The sequence below is a fragment of the Parasteatoda tepidariorum genome, chromosome 7 (assembly GCF_982258835.1).
Source record: "Parasteatoda tepidariorum strain Cologne lab strain chromosome 7, Ptep-v5.0, whole genome shotgun sequence".
Taxonomy (NCBI): Eukaryota; Metazoa; Arthropoda; class Arachnida; order Araneae; family Theridiidae; genus Parasteatoda; species Parasteatoda tepidariorum.
Genome location: NC_141761.1, coordinates 14,818,991 through 14,835,759, shown reverse-complemented (window position 1 = coordinate 14,835,759; position 16,769 = coordinate 14,818,991). Strand labels below are relative to the sequence as shown.

The 16,769-nt window shown below is 28.2% G+C and overlaps 1 protein-coding gene across 16 annotated transcripts in view; it reads left to right on the top strand.

Annotated features, from left to right (window-relative positions):
- LOC147806889 (cofilin/actin-depolymerizing factor homolog) overlaps positions 1 to 9,193 on the top strand; it is a 119,948-nt gene extending 110,755 nt beyond the window's left edge. For 12 of the 16 annotated variants that reach the window (XR_015435337.1, XR_015435347.1, XR_015435338.1 and 9 more), the window contains 2 exons: positions 4,777 to 5,015; positions 8,251 to 9,193. Coding sequence is in view for 1 of the 16 variants with exons in the window: in XM_087167379.1 (XP_087023505.1) it covers positions 4,969 to 5,015; positions 8,251 to 8,410 (207 nt within the window). In the remaining 15 variants the exon portion in view is untranslated. The remainder of the gene's footprint in view (positions 1 to 4,776; positions 5,016 to 8,250) is intronic. The other 4 variants (XR_015435339.1, XR_015435352.1, XR_015435353.1 and 1 more) reach the window with 2 other exon arrangements.
- The last annotated feature ends 7,576 nt before the right edge of the window (positions 9,194 to 16,769 follow it).

Sequence of the window (16,769 nt, the reverse complement as noted above, 5' to 3'; positions counted from 1 at the left end):
GCTGATCCGCACTGTGTTGGCCACTCAATTCTGTGGTTAATCGACAGTTTACTCTACAGTTAACAAGCATCAACAAGTAACTAAAATTGAAATTGCTAGCTTTTGCTTTGTGTATAAAGTTTTTTTCCTTTTTTTAAAGGAGCCGAATATCTTTTTATTATGTATATAATAATAAAATATTAATAATTAAAATTTTCTAAATTCTTTTGGTGCAAAAGGAAAGAAAAAGAATATGTTAAGCAAACTTCAAATAAAAATTATGAAAACAAAAATAAATTAAGTTTTGAGAAAATATGTTTTTTTTTCAGCTCATAATTTTTTTTAACAAATTTTGTTTTAAATCAAAACTATCTGTGGGACACAAAACAAAGTGTATTCATAAGTTATTTAAACATGTTTAGATAAATTATTTTAACTTGTTCTTTTTATTTTAAAATTTTGTATTATATTTACTGACTATATTCTTATTGTTAAACTATATCATTCTTATTTTAATGTTGTTTGAAATCTGACAAAATAGAAACAACACATGTAATTACATTATTAAATTAAAACATATTAAACACATCAATCATTTTGACTATTTATTTATTCACTGTGATTGTAATTATTGATAAGCTTACTAGTGCTTAAATCTTTATTTAAAAAATTTTAATTAAAGCTAAGGAATTAAAATATTATTTGTCTCCTAAAATCTTAAGTAATATTCTCTCAATGCTTGAAAAATAGACAAAGTAGAATCTTAATTTCAAACTCTGCTTAATTTCTTTTAACATAGTACAATTTTGATATCCTAAATTTCTTAGCAGTACAAGAAAAAGAATTAAAATGCTTTAATTACAAATAAAATTTGTTAAATTTAATATAGTAACTAAGTAATGCCTTGAATATCAAAATAACTTTCTTTTCTTATTATCCATCCTACAAAATGTATATCATACGTATATAAAAAAGTTTTGATTCATGAAAACCATTTATTCAATTAAAATTTGCATCATCACATTCTTGTAAGCTTTTGTTTAATAGTCTTATATAGTTTGCTTTAGAAAAACATGAGATTGGAACTTAAATTTATGAAAATGTTGAATCAATTTTTTTTAACTATGCCCTTTAGGTTGCCCCCTCCCTAATGTTCTGCTCAGGTTTCAGCCACTATTAAAATAATTACTTCTTTTTACTTTTGTATTAAAATAACTACTTCTATTAACTACCACTAAAATAATTACTTCTATTTACTTGAATACATTTTATAAAAAATAGAATATTCTAATGTTTCGATATTTAACAATAAATCATTTTATTAAAAAATGAGCAAATTTTAAGTTAGTGAATTTGTATGATTTAAAATAAGTTCCTCTCAAAAATATTGTTTGCATATATGCATTATATAATGCTTAAAAATTAAATGTTTTATTTTTATCTGATAAAAACTTGGATTATTCTAATATTTTCATTATACAGTTGTTCATATTTGATCTCAAACGTTTAAAAATTGTCCTATGTTCCATTAATAAAGTGTGTTGAAATATAAAAGCTACTGCTGTGTACTTTCTGTTTTTAAATAATTTGGAATATAGAAATAGTGTATTTTATTATTCTTTTTTGAAAAACTTTAATTCATTTAAGTAGAGCAAATTATATGTTTTTTAGTTTACTGTGTGTCTTTTTTAAAATTAGTCTGGCATATGTCTGCTGTTCCAGAAAATCTCCGTATTTTTTCTTTCATTTGTCCTTGGCCCACTACAAAGCCTCTATTGTATCACATGTTCTGTTTTTCTATGTTTAAATTTATTTTTTCTCGGGTGCAGTCTATTATTTTCAAGTCAAGATAACCGTTCATATTATTATACATAAAATATTAAGAAAATGTTCCAATATAAAATTATAATAGCTGTGTATTTTACTCTTAAAATAAGCTTATTTTGCCAAAAAGAATGACCTTTAAAAGAAACGAATGTGGTGCAATAATTGGGATTTGTGAGCAGGACCACCAAGTTTTCTTTTCTTTTTTTTTTCTCTTAAAGTTTGTTTGAACATTGACTAATCCTACATTTTTATTCGAAAAACTTTTTGTTACACTCCTAAATTTAAATATCCGTATTCAAGCACTAACTTAATTGGATAGTTTTTATTCCGTAATGATTTATGTCAAATATTATAAAACCTTTTAAATGACTGGTTATTTTTATTTTTTCATGTATGTTACATATGTTTAATTGAAGTGTATCAAAATCTGGGGAGTTACTATATAAAGCAATAACTTAATACAGTATATATACGTGGTGCTCAGTAAAGTTCAAGTGCCTGTGCACTCTTTTAACTTTTGTTTTCAAACAGCTGCAGCTTTTTAAAGGTATCTGCAGCTGTTATAGTGTCTATGTATTGTAAAATAGCTATGTACTACATGATTATATTACTTAAAATGCTAACTGGAGATTTGTGTTCCTATTTTGACAGTGGTACGAGATATGAGAAAAAGTAATGATGATGATAATAATTTTGAAAAATTTGTGCATTTGAATGAACACAAAAGAAAAGCTCTTTGAGTACTTAAAATGATCACAGTACTGTAAAGATTGCTAAAAAAAATATAGTAAAAACCAAACATCAAAAAAAGATATTATTATAAAGAAATATTATCTTAATAAGTCATAAAAAGTTGCATAATATGTAAGCTGGAAGGTGTGGAGGGAACTTAAACATTATCTAGCAAATTAAGAATGGCTTAATAATTTTTCTTATGCCAAATCGAATTGAATTAAAACCTAAATGAATAGGATAAACAATTTAGTAGTTATAAGGGTTATCATGCATAAAAGGTTTAAATATTAGTTAAACCTATTTGCACATAAAAACCCTTATAACTTCCACACTATGAAGCATTCAGAATTCAACAGGGTATTCGATAGCAATGCCTGATGTATATTAATGAATTTTTTTATTTAAATAGTAATTTAAAAGTTTTTACAGGTAAAACTTCCAGTTTTGTATTCTTGGCTCTTTTTTTTAAAATCACATTCAGAATAAAGCAATGTGCAGAATATAATATCTCACAATTTTAAATAGCAATTTTGAACTCACAAATAGGTAAAATTGTAATTTTTATTCTAAATTTTAAAATCTATATTTTGGGTATTTTCTTTTTTGATTTTCAAAACCACTTCTCTAGACTGCTATGCGTTAAAAAGTGTGAATCAAAACTTTAAGCCTTTAAAATTCTTGTCTTCTGCTGAACACATTTTGGACTGTTTGGGTTTCTTTTGAGAATTTTTTTTTCTTTTTTTATTTATTTCATCATTGACTTTTTGAATATCTTCAAATTTTGGTCTAACTCTAGCAACTTGGTTTGGATTTAGAACAACTATTTTAATTATTTATTTTCTTTTGATCATGTTCAATTTAGAGTAAATGTAATATACCAGACAATACCTCACTTGCTCAGGCAGCAATGCCAGATGCTTAAATATTTATAAGTCTAAATTTGCATTGTTTTTCATTATACCACATCAACTTCTAAACTTTTAGTTCTATTGATTGGGATTCGATTTCTTTTCTTCGATTTAACATGAATGGATTTATCAGAAACAATACCTCCTTTGTCTAGATAGCAAAATTTAAGTTTTGCACTACTCTGACTTCTTCTGTAAATTTAAGATAGTGGCAAAGCTAACTTAAAATATCTGCATTTTGCTTTAAAATACGACTTTTGTAACATTGAACTGGTTTCCTCTAAATGTTTCCATGTTCTTCTATTTTGAAAGAATGTTCCTAGATCCCTAGTTTTGTGATTAAACGAGTAAATATTATGTAAGTACTCATTTTTCCAAACATAAAAGTTATTTTAAATTTCATTAGCTATGGTCTGATTCTGATAATTAATATCATTAGAAAAAGAAATTCTCTCTATATATAAATGAATGTCTGTGTAATACTCTTAGTAATTTCAACTAAAATTATTTAAAATTGCAATTCGAATCAAGTTGTAGTGTAGTAGTCAAACATGCTTGCTAACTCTTATAATATTACGCACCCGCCAAATCTCTTGTTTTTTAACGAAGACTCCTGTATTTTACGACTATCTCCTGTTTACCTGTGTATTCTCAAATTTTTCTGTACTTGTTGCTGAAATCTTTAAAACAAAATCCGTAAAATATCTGCTGATGGCAAAAATACTCAACTGATAGTGTTATTGCCAGTTACTGCAATATGTTTAGTGTTAATAGTTATATGTTTAGTATTTTTATACTCCTCAATATGTTTAGTGTTAATACTCCTCAAGGTCAGGGCTAACCTTGGGACGTTTTCGTGATTTTCCTCTCTATGTTACGCAAATGCGGGTAAGTTCCATAAAAAAGTCCGCCTTGAAGGCAAATTTCTCCCAATACTTGATTGATCCAGAAGTTCCCTTGTACTCTGGATTGGGTTCAAAACTACAAGTCTACGGAGTGCAACATTAGTAGCCTTAAACTTTAAATTGGGTCATCTGTTTAACAACGATTTAAAAATAGTTTAAGCCATTATAAATAATAATTTTAAAAAATCTTCTTTAGATTTATAAACATAGTTTTTACTTCCCTAAATGTAAGTGCTTATATTGTTTCCAATTTTGAATTTCTCTTTTTGACTTGCATGTTGTTTCAAAACTTTACTTGTAGCCTAAAATATATCGCTAGTAAAATCTCCATTATTTTATTTCTCCAATGTTGGCTGGTATGATATTAACTATGAGTGCCTGTCTTTGTTGTATTCTGCTTATTTACTTAGCTTTTTCTTCAGTCTTCCCCTTTTCAACAGACTGATTGGTTCTGAGAGCAAAGAAATTTCAGAAAAATATTCTTTTCTGAAGAGTGAAAATGAAAACAAGGACATAAGATGTTTGAAAGGACTGCATGAGAATAATAGTGAGATTCAAGACGTAAGAAATCCTGGGTTTGCATCCAGCATAATAGAAATAATTCTAGCAAAGGAATGTCTATTGAAAAATCAACTGTTATCATTCAGCAAGCTTGGAGACAGTAAGTTGTCTAAGTGATAAAAACTCTATATAATTTCATGAAATGTATATTATTTCGTAAAAATTTCTATCCATGTTGGCAGCTATGATTTATATATAAGTTACAAATGATTTCAAAATTGGTAGAATAGTTCTTAAGAAAACTATTTAGCTGATAGCTCTTAAATTTTGTATTTCGGCATTTAATATAAAACAGTTTAAAATTATGTAAAAATCTCTATGCCTTACAACTTAAACTTTTTTCAACTTTAAATAAAATAATAATTAAAATATTATTTTATTTAAATAATAAATTTTATTTAATTAAAATATATTAGCATATAAGCGTATTATTTTATTTAATTAAAATAATAGATTTATAACCAAAAACTAAGAAAGTAAAATTTTTCAGCAATGAAAAATATTTCATATTTTTAACCTGTTATAGTACTTTATATGTTATGATAGTTACAGTACGCTTACATTCTAGTCTATGCAGCTCAGCACCAATCGAAGAAGTGGTTTCGAATTTGGGTCTTATTCTGACAACGCTAAAAAATTGGAGTACAAAGGAACTCATAAATTTTTTTTTTTATTCTATGCTTCATTAAAAAAACCTAAAATGTTAATGAAAATTGATTTTACATCTAATAAGATTGAAGAGTTTTATTTTTACAAAATTGTACTTATACTTTCAATGAATAAATAAATTAACAAATCTCAATTTTAGAGATTTTTATTTATAATTTTATATTCTTCCACAAAATCTAAGTTTTGATCGTAATTGTCAAAACAATTCAAGAACATGAAATGCCAAAATTATTCAAGAACATGATCGATCACTTGTAATTTTATATGTATGTTTATTAATAAATATTTCCTATTCATAATAGCGAATAATTATCCTTACACCAAAATTTTGGATTTTTGACATGACTTTTAAAACTCTTTGAAATCATCAATTGCCAAACTTATAAAACCTGAGTTTCTTCCAAATTGTTTTTTTCTTCTGGAGTTTTTACCACTGTCCGTCCATGGTTATAACTGTGACCCTCTGGTTAAGATGAACAATACCCTGTTCTTTAAAATTTAGTCTCTTAAATTTATAAGAAATCGAATCAATTTTTCATTTTGTCTGATGCCAGTGTTATCTGATGCCAATGTTAAATTTTTATAATTTTTAATTATAAAAATTTTTAAATGTCTTAATGTTTGTAGAATCAGTTACCAGATTGGATGAGATTTTTTAATTTTGAAGTGAGACTAAACTTAAATATTTTATCGAATATTTTATTTTTGCCTGTTGTGAAGAAAATTTATAAGTGTCTTAAACCTTAAAAAAATATGTTAATAAATTGTACTGAATTATAAGCCATCTATTTGCATCTTGTCTCTGTCTAGATACTGAATTTTTTTTAATTTAAATTGCTGTTTCTAAGGAATTTTCTAACCTATTTAAATTTTTATCTAATTTGGAACATTTTTCTAATCTAATTAAAGTAACACTAAAAATATACATGCATCATATTTCAATATATCTGAAACAGTTATTTACATATTCAATTAAATGTGATTTACACATGTTTATGAACAACTTACCCATGAAAATTATATTGATTTAATAAATGCATGAAGTTTATTTTTTTAGTTAAATATATTGATTTTAAAAAGTTGAGAAATTTGATTTGAGACTCAATCGAGACTTGAGAATTTAAGTTTGAGACTGTCAAAAATAACCTTTGATCTCCAAAAATTACAAATTTGGCATCCCTGTAACTAAATGTTGTGTAGGGCAAGGAACTTTAACCTTTCAGAGAAGGTCAAATTGGGCAACAATCTATATTATATAAAACGCTAATACGTACGTATGTATCAATAAAACCGATGATATTTATTTTCTCGCGCTGGCAACAGTTTTCATTTTTAATTGATTGGATTCGGCGCGCAAAAGCACGTAGTGAGCATCATATGGCTGATCTATATCATATAAAACGCTAATACGTTTTAATTGATAGGCTTCGGCGCGCAAGAGCACGTAGTGAGCATATCATATGTCTAATCGGGTGAATTCTCACAAAATTATCTTCATCGAAGCCGATGCTTTACATCTGGCGTTCAGTACTATTTCATATTGTTTTACAACACATGGTTTTAGCCCTCTGGTGGGAAAGACTTTAAAACAAAACTTACAAAATTTACTTTTCTCAATAACTGAAATTTAGAATAGTGTGATTAAGAAAAATATGTGAACTGTTTGCAATTTCAAATTAATATTGAAATGCACAGGTTTAGAATTTTCTACAGTGAAAAGTTTTCGGAACTTCAGTGTTCAAAAAAGTATACAAAAGCTAGACGTTAAGAACGTATCCAATGCGCGAGCAAAGCGAGAATCGGATGGCGAAGTAATTCGAAATGAACTGCGAAAGCAGTTCCGGGGGTTGGCGAGCGCCAGCGAGCAGGGGGCGAAGCCTCCTAGTTTAAAATATCTTGCTAATGAAAACCAGGGATCTGTAAACCCTTCCTGGGGGAATAAAAGAGAAAGAAAGACTGTTCGAAACGAACTAAGTTTCCCTAAGTTGAAATTCCAAATGTAGTATTCTAAGAAAATATTTCTACTTATGCAAACATCCTGTGCACATTCTTATTGATATTAAATGATAATTTTTTTTTTTTTGTAAATGAATAGTTGATCAATTTATATTTATTCATAAAATTAATTAATAGAATATTATGCAAATAAAAATTAATTTCTGGCAATTTTTTAAATAAAATATTATAAATTTAAGAATTATTTAAGTTTACTAATGCGTAACACATGAAAAGTGATGCATGACTAAGTTGTGTTTAAAATTTGTCAATTGAAATTTTTCAAAATGTGAGTGATTTTGTTTCCACTATTCGTCCGAAATGAATATTCTGCGTAGAGCAGTATAGGCTAAATACCAAATAATTATGTTGCATATCTAATTTAGTGGCAGCAATTGTTGAGCATAATCTTGTATCTATTTACAATTTAAAAAAACTTCTTGAAAAGGTTTATCTTCATTGAAAGTAAGGGGCCCTCAAATCACAAGGGGTCTCATTCAGCCCCTAGTATGTAACATGTGCATTCTACTTGAAATTCATCCAGCTTTAGTTAAGGTGAAAAGATCAGTATCTCTGTAATTTTTCTGCTCTAGTCATTGTCTTGTTATAAAATTAAAAAATTTATTACTTTGCCTAATATTTTTTACTAAATTCTGACAATTTTGTTTTAGGTGTCCTGAAAGTGCCAAGGTCAAACAAAAGATGTTATGCTCTAGTAGTTACGATGCTTTGAAGGAAGCTCTAGTTGGTGTATACAAATATGTCCAAGCTTGTGACTTTGAAGAGGCCAGTCAAGAAGCAATTGAGGATCATTTCAGAAAAGGTAAATAGGACACTTGCTTGTGTATCAGCGATCTTTATGGTACCGGAGGAGCAACTTATGAAGTGTCTTCTCGGCACTTTGAAACGATCCCTCTTCCATTGCTTCTGTTTATTTTTTTCAAAAAAAGATGCCAGACTGGGATGCTCAGTGTAAACATCTTAAAATTACAGAAATATCTGGGAAGTGCTTGTAGAGCATCTTTATATTTGCTTTTTATGCTGATTAATATTTACATGTGAAACATGTAGAGAAGTTCCTTTTTTTATATACCTATATATCATTTTCTTAATTGTAATTGGCAGTCATAAGGAAATCGCATGATTCTACAACTGTTTTGAAAAGGAAAAATTATTTAAATGTTTGTATCGCTCAACATGTGATTTTTTTTTAAAAATTCTACGATTGAAAGGGATTAGTCAATCTGTTATTTCACTTGGTACTTTTGATGTGCAAGCACTTCCAGTGTCTCTTAAATAATTTATGTCATATCGTTTACTTGTGTTTTTCATATGACTGTATTTGTATGTAAGCACCAAAAAACAAAATAAAATAATTTGATTTTTTTTTTCAATGAAATTATGTGATCATAAATTGTGAAATTATATATCTGTAAGCATCTATCTGATAACTTTTCTCTTATACTACAATATCTTTATAAATTGTAACGAACCTAACCAAATTAATCTTGACTTTTTTTTCATTCCATCTGAAAATTTTGTAATTTCTTGCTAGAATGACTAGATTCTTTCATAATTTTGTTGAAAGTAAAATAAAAATTTTTTTCATTAACATTTCTGCCTCTTTAACTTGGTTTTTTATTTTGTTGGAAAGTTCATTTGCATTTATTGACTAGAATGCTAGATGTAAGTTGTAGTTTAAGTTATTCATGTTCTTTAGTAAAATTAAAACACTTGAAATTCACTAAAAGTTGAATTAAATTAGAAAAGGACTATTAAAATCTTGTTTAAAAATTAACCTGATTTTTATAGTTATTTGATAGAAGTTTTTAAACAAAAAACTAACACTTGTTTTAGCAACTAAATTTTTCTTCTAACATTTTTGGAAATACAGTGGACTGCTGATTAGATTTTTTTATGAAATCAGAAATTTTTAATTTTGAAAATCAACTAGACTGCTTAACTTAACTTGAAGTAATTATTATCTGAATTATTGCATTTATTTGTCAAAGTGGTCAAATTTATTTCCTTTTTTAAAAACTAAAAATAGTTATAGCATATTAATCTTCTATAATCTGTTCCTCAATTTAGGTAAATCAATTTTCAAAATACAATACAAACTTTTTTTTGTAACAAAAAGTTATCTTTAAGACTTCTGAAAAAGGTAAGATTTTTGTAGCACATAAAAATTAAAAAGAAAAAATTGTTTTTTTCTCTTATACTCGCAAAACTAACAAAATTGGAAAATGATATTTCATTGAAATAAAAGTGGGTACACTTTAACCAGATACTTCCTTCCTCCACTACATATGTTTACCTTTGTAATGCTAAATTTGTTAATACTTATTTACAGACGAAAAATAATTGCATGCAGAGTTGTTGGTAAAGCTATTTTTAATGCAAACTGATGGCACAGCAGGGAATTTTTATCTATCTATTTGTAAATGGATTTATGTTAACTGTTCAACTTAATTCCTGACATTGTCCTGTTGCCTCTTTTTTTTTTCTTAATTCCAATGTGACCACTCTGAATGAATACATTTTCATTGCTTGAATGACTAATGAAAACTACAAAACAGTGCTTTGTAGAATTAGTGTCAAACTTTTTGCATTTGAGTAAATTAGGCTCCGCCCAGGCCCATGTTGCTTCGGAACCCCATGATTGCTTCATAATTTGTTTCTTCAAGCAGACTCTTTCATCAAGAATAAAAATATTTATGTATTAATTCATAATTGGTTCCTCAGATTTATTTTTTGATTCTATGTTGGGTAATAAAAAAAAGCCCTATTTAAACTACAGCATTAGTACTCTGATAAAGTTTCTGGTACATACTACAAATGTTTGCGCCCTTGGTCACCCGGCTCCATTATCATTAACTTGTTTGTATTTAATTCCGTCACACAATCTGGGATGTGCTCATGCTGCCTTTTTTTTAAAATTTATTTATTTTTATTTTTTTATTCACGAACAAAATGATTCCTCGTGCACCACTGAAAAAGTACAACACGAGGCTTACAGACGCAAGTATGGTAGCAAACAATGTAGGATATTTAAACAGAAATACATAAAGGCTAAAAGAATACTAAAAGGGCATGTAAAATTTAGAAAAGAAAAATAATAATAAAAATAAAAACATTTACAAAAAGGAAAAGAAAAATTGAAATAGTACACAAAACGAAGTGATTTATAAATTTGCATGAATCAATGAATTTGCAGAAAAGTTTAAAGATGGTTCCCACAAAAGTGCGAAGAGGGGGGAGGAAATTTAATATTGAGCGACTTTAAGGCAATTATTAAGTTTTTTTCTATTTTTCTCAAAATGTGAACATTTTACAATGAAATACTTGATGTTTTGTGTTCCTCCAATATTGCAATCACACAAATCACTGGAACTTAAGACGAATCTTCTCAAATATGCCTTGAAGTTGCCGTGTCCAGTGAGAAATTGCGTCACACGAAAGTTGCAATTCCTGCTGCCTTGAGGTTAGTTGTGCACATACTTATGAAGGATCAAGTTTATGTACTCCTGATGCCTACAACACAAGAGGAACGCATTACTGTCGCTGTGACGGCCTTCGATAAAAACAAGCTTTAGAATCTATGGAGTGTGATTTATGGTAAAGGCAATTTAAAACGAAAGTATTTATTTAGAAATAAATATAAAAAAGACATTCTGATTTTCAGACAGTTAGGACAACTGATATTTATGCGCATTAGATTCAAATTATTTAAAAAATTGTCAAATACAAATAAAAATTTTAACACAAGACACTAAATGTTGCTTTTGGATTATGTAACTAAAAATGTAAATTTTTTTTTAAAAATAAAAAGCATTACTAGAGAATAAAAAATTATAATGTTTAATAAATTCTTATTTAGATAATTAAATTCAATAATATTTAGGTCCCATGGAATAGAATCGATTTTATTGTTTAATTTCATTCGAAGCCCTTGATTTGAAGTTTCCAAGGATTTCTTCTAAATTTGACTGAAGGAACAATCGGTATTTTACGATATCACTGAATATTTACATTTTTGGCCGGGTATGTACGGGTAAAAAATGCATGTCATTCTTACGTTGGGCGATTTAATTTTCGAGCCGTGCTCATAACAGTATTTTGCAAACACAATTTTAGTTTTACGGTTTCATATGTAAGGTGTGTACTACATTAATAAATATAAATTTTAAAAGACTAAAAATAAGCTACCCTAGGGAAAAAAATGTTGAATAAACATAACCCTTATCACTATAAAAAAGAAAAAAAAAATGTTTGAAATTGAAATTATAGGAACACTAAAACATTTTTCACTCCATTCTTTAATTTAATTCTAACATTTGGATTGATAAGGAATAGTTTAGATTGAATTATGAATGTCCATACCCTTTTAATTCTCCCTTAAGTATAAATGATAGTATGGCAATGAATTTCTCTCATAAAAGCATTAACTTTAAAAGAGTTTAATATGAAAAAATTATTTTTTTTGGCGATATTTATTATATTCAGAGCTGATTATGCTCCGGAAAAAATCCGGTTTTTTCTCTAACAGTGATTCGGAAACTTCCGGAAATCGAAGGTTCAAACGTTTCAAAAAGTCATTGATCACAGAAGTTTCCGGAAATCAAATTTTCAAAGGTGGAACTTTAAAAACAGTTTGTTTTATTTGTTTGTAAGGGAAAGCCAGATACTTTATAAGCTTATATTCATGACTAATAAAAATTTTTTTTATCAGTAAATAGTTATTATAATCATAAACTCAAGAAAGAAAGACATATTTGTAAATTTTAATTACTTCTCCAGGTCATCATAGGTATGTGTAAATGGTATAGGTATGTGTCAAATTTTAAATATATTTTAAGTAAACTAAGAAATATTGAGAAAAAGGAAAAAAACCTTGTTTAAATTTCTTTCTAATTTTTCAATTTAAACTTCTTTTTTTTTAACTCAAGAAATTTTCCGGAATTTTGATTTGGGCTCACAATCACCCCTGTTAAAAAGGGAAGGATTTTATTTCTTTCTTATCATCTGCAGAGTTATTCGTTCTGTAATTATTATTTATTCTCTGTTTAGTTTTAACTTCTGAATTCAAAACATCTATTAACTAATATTTTATCCAGATAAAATTAGTAAGTATACTGTTAAAAATGGCTGATTAAAAAGAGTAACTATAAATTTGTAAAATAAGATTATGTTTTATTACTAGACATTAATGTAGTTAATGCAACTTAAATAAATTATTTTTCTGTAATCTTAAAATAAAAATATTTCACCTTCAGAGACATGCAATTCCTTTAAAAAACAAAAGGAGCAAATTTCTAAAGGGACTTTTTTTTCTTCTAAGGAGTGTTAAAATTCAAATTTTAAATTAAACAAATGATCTTGTTTTGAAAAACCTAACTTTACATTCCAGAAAAAGGGTGCATTACCTAAGTATGAGTAATCCCATCCCTTTTTATCTTTTTAAAAAAACATTTCATCTGCTCTTTAGAACAGCTGCTTTCACCAACAGCCACGAGTTTACATGGAACAAAGATACCCAAAAAGCTTCTTGAAGCAGACGATTATTAAGTCAATAATTTAAAATATCTTTCGCTTTTTATAAGTGACCTTTTATCTTTGATGAATCCAAACTAAGTACTGATGGCAAATTAAGTAAAAACAAAAAAAAAATGAATATATAAATAATAATAATTGAGAGAAGATTTGAATAGAAATTATGTAATGGGATAGCGGATGTAATAATCTTAAAGTTTTGTTGAGTTATTAAAATATACGAGGAGCACCCAGAAAATAAGTTTCCCTAATTTATAAAAAAAAAAAAAAGAACTCACAGTGTCAGGAACATATTTATTGGCAACAAATACAGCAATGTTTCAGCTGTTTTTCAACATAGCCACCACCAGAATTGAGACACTTATCGTATCGAGGGATCAACTTTTGTATCCCTCTGTCGTAGGACGCTGCCGCCTGTGAATGGAGCCAGCGTGTGACAGACGTCTTCAGTTCTTGGTCGTTGTCAAAACGCTCACTGGAGGACAGGAATTTCTTGATGTGCAAGAAAACGTTAAAATTGCTGGGAGCAAAATCAGGGCAGTAGGGTGGATGATCAAGCAACTCCCAGCCAAATTCCGTCAAAACAGCTGCTGTGCGTCGTGCCGTATGTGGACAAGCATTGTCATGGAGGAGCGCAACACCTGCAGTAAGCATTCCACGACTCTTGTTTTGAATGGCACGTCAGTAAATGGCAAATGTATACCGAGCAGTGGCACTTAACCTTAGAAAAACATCAGTGTACGGTATACCGGGCAAATGTATATCGGACAGTGGCACTTAACCTTAAGTGGCTCGGTATACCCTACACTGATGTTTTTTTAAGATTAAGTGCCACTGCCCGGTATACCCTACACTGATGTTTTTTTAAGGTCAAGTGCCATTGCCCGGTATATATTTGCCCGATACTTGGTGTATACCGGGCAGTGGCACTTAACCTTAAAAAAACATCAGTGTAGGGTATACCGGGAAAATGTAAATGTATGGCCCGATACTCCAAACACTGATGTTTCTTCTGATCTATCGTCAGTAAGTATTAAAATATCGAATAAATGCAATTATATCCACGAATAAATTCATATAAAATCGAATGTAATAAATATTTCGGACATTCACCAAAGCGACTATGTGATTGTTGACATTCACCGGTGAAAGTCAGACATAAGGGTATTTAGCAAATATTTGTATTTGCGCAAAATATTGAGGGGGCACATGCCCCTCCCCACGCCTATGCTAATAATTTTGGAACTAATTGTTAAATGTTATTTTTCTTTTATTCCATCGTATTTCTTGTACATCCTAATTTAAAGTTTCTAAGTCTTAAAGTTTTTGAAACAAAATATAACGCTAAGTTGAACACCTAAAACAACAGCGGTGACACTTAATGATTTATCAATCTAGAGAGATAAAAATATTGGAAATGAGGAAAGCATTCTAAAAAAGGAAAGTATTTTCGCTCTGAAATCATTGCCTCATATATTTGTGAAATAAAACTAATCAAATCACTACTATTATCTAATTGCATTCCTAGCAATGTTTAGTAAGTTATATAGAGTGCAAGCTAGGTTTATATCTATAATGAAGAAGAAGTACCATTTTTTTTTAAATTCAAAAAGTCAATTAAATTAATCCTCTCGCTTAACAATTCAACTTGCTGATGAGGGGGGATTAGAAAATTGTAACCTTTTAAGTAGACGAATTCAATAAATAAAAAAATAATTTTTTTCAAATCGGGAGCCAATTATGCCGCCAATTGGCGAGCTCATACGGTTCATATAATTATTTGAATTTGACATAAGCGTTTTAATGACGCAACAATCTATTTCATTATTTCAACTTTTCTTCAGGTTTAAGTCAAGAAAACAATTAAATCGGTTGTCTTTATTAAAGATAAGATTCGTTAACTTTTTATTATTCCCTTTTGTTTAGGTTTTAATGTTTTGTTTAAGTGACTTAGATTTTAAATTCTTTCGAATTCGTCACTTTATAAATCTAGGCACAACTACGCAGTGTTAAAGGTTTAGCATTCTTCGTAAGACGAGGTAAATTAACTGATTTTAAATATTGTTTGATTTGTTTTTAAAGCTAAAAATCAATTTATTCAGATTGGGTTTTTATATCGTTAACATTTACCGCATTTATTTAACTTTAAATTAAATTGAATTTGTTTACAAATTTTGAATTTTCAAATATTGTTTGAACTGATCCTAAATTATAAATAAAGAAAAAGTGCAAAAATTTCTGTAAGAAATGTGCATATACCTGCAATTAATAGTTCGGAAAGTAATTTTTATTTGTCATTTCACAAATGCCATTGTTTGAAAGTTCTGGTAGTGTTTGTATAATTTACTTTTTAGGTAAATTGAAGTTTTTCAAAAATATTTTTTTCGCATTTTTGAGTTAACTTTGAAATATGTAGCTTAGAAAAAAGTAAAAATCGCATTTTCTTCTATTCTTGAAATTCTATTTCTTTTTGGTCATTTTTCTGCAAATACAATATATTTTTTGTCGTATTAAACCACATTTTGTAAACAAAAGTAAATATTCGAAATTTTCAAATAAAATGTGTTAATTCAATTTTTGCATTGATTTTAATCAAAATGAACAAAAAACTTTAAATGTAGTTTTTAAAAATAGTTTCCGTCAGATAATTAATTTATGTTTCCTTTACAGTATTTTTGTTTCTTTCACATTTCTTATTTTAGTATCGATTAAAAAAATTCTTTTTTTTCATATTTGGGAGAAAAAATCTTTAATTATTTTACTGTACTTGGATAAAAACTTCTGACTTTATGACAGACATGTAAAACTCAGTGTGTCAAATTGAAAGTTTTAAATGTTACAATAGGCTGAATTTCCAAAATAAATAAAATGGAATAAAGCCAAAAATAATATTTTTTTTCTTTCTAAATGTTTGGGCTGTTGGTAAAGTAGTATGGAGTAGAGTTTGGGAAAATGAAGCATCTAGGTGATTCGAATCAGTAGAATTAGTTCACCTTGGTGATTTAAATAACTGATTCGAATCAGTGAATAATTCGAATCATTGAATCAGTGCCAAACTCCAGTGTGGTGGTTACTACTACCATCTGCCTTTGGATATAAATTGTTTTAGTCAAGCTGAATGTCCTCAAATCATTAAATATGAATCCTAGTCCGTCGCCAATAACCCATTGGTATAGCTCTTTTGAGGCATTTATTTTCAAGCCAAATGATGTCCAATTTGTGCTTAAAATAAAAGAGCTCCGAATTTACGATGCAATTTTAGGACTGTAAACAAAATAAGTATAAATTTTGGAACGTGTTCAAAATAAGTTTTGTATTAAAATACCTAAAAAGCAAATAAGTAATACCTAAAAAGCAAAATATTTAATTAGTTAAATAGTGAAATTATATGTTTCAGATGAAGTTTGAGCTCTCTAGTCTATCGAAAAGTGGTTAAAATTTCTACTAACGATATTTGGGAATAAAATGGCGACACAATTTGTGTGTAGTCATCATGAAACGATTAGAACTTGCATTGTCATCATGCACAAAATTTTGAGAACTCTAGCTAGTATAAAAGTGATGGAAATTTCGATCGCAAGATTCCAACATTACATGCTGGAAAGCGAGTTAATAAATACGAAGGGAAAAAGTGATC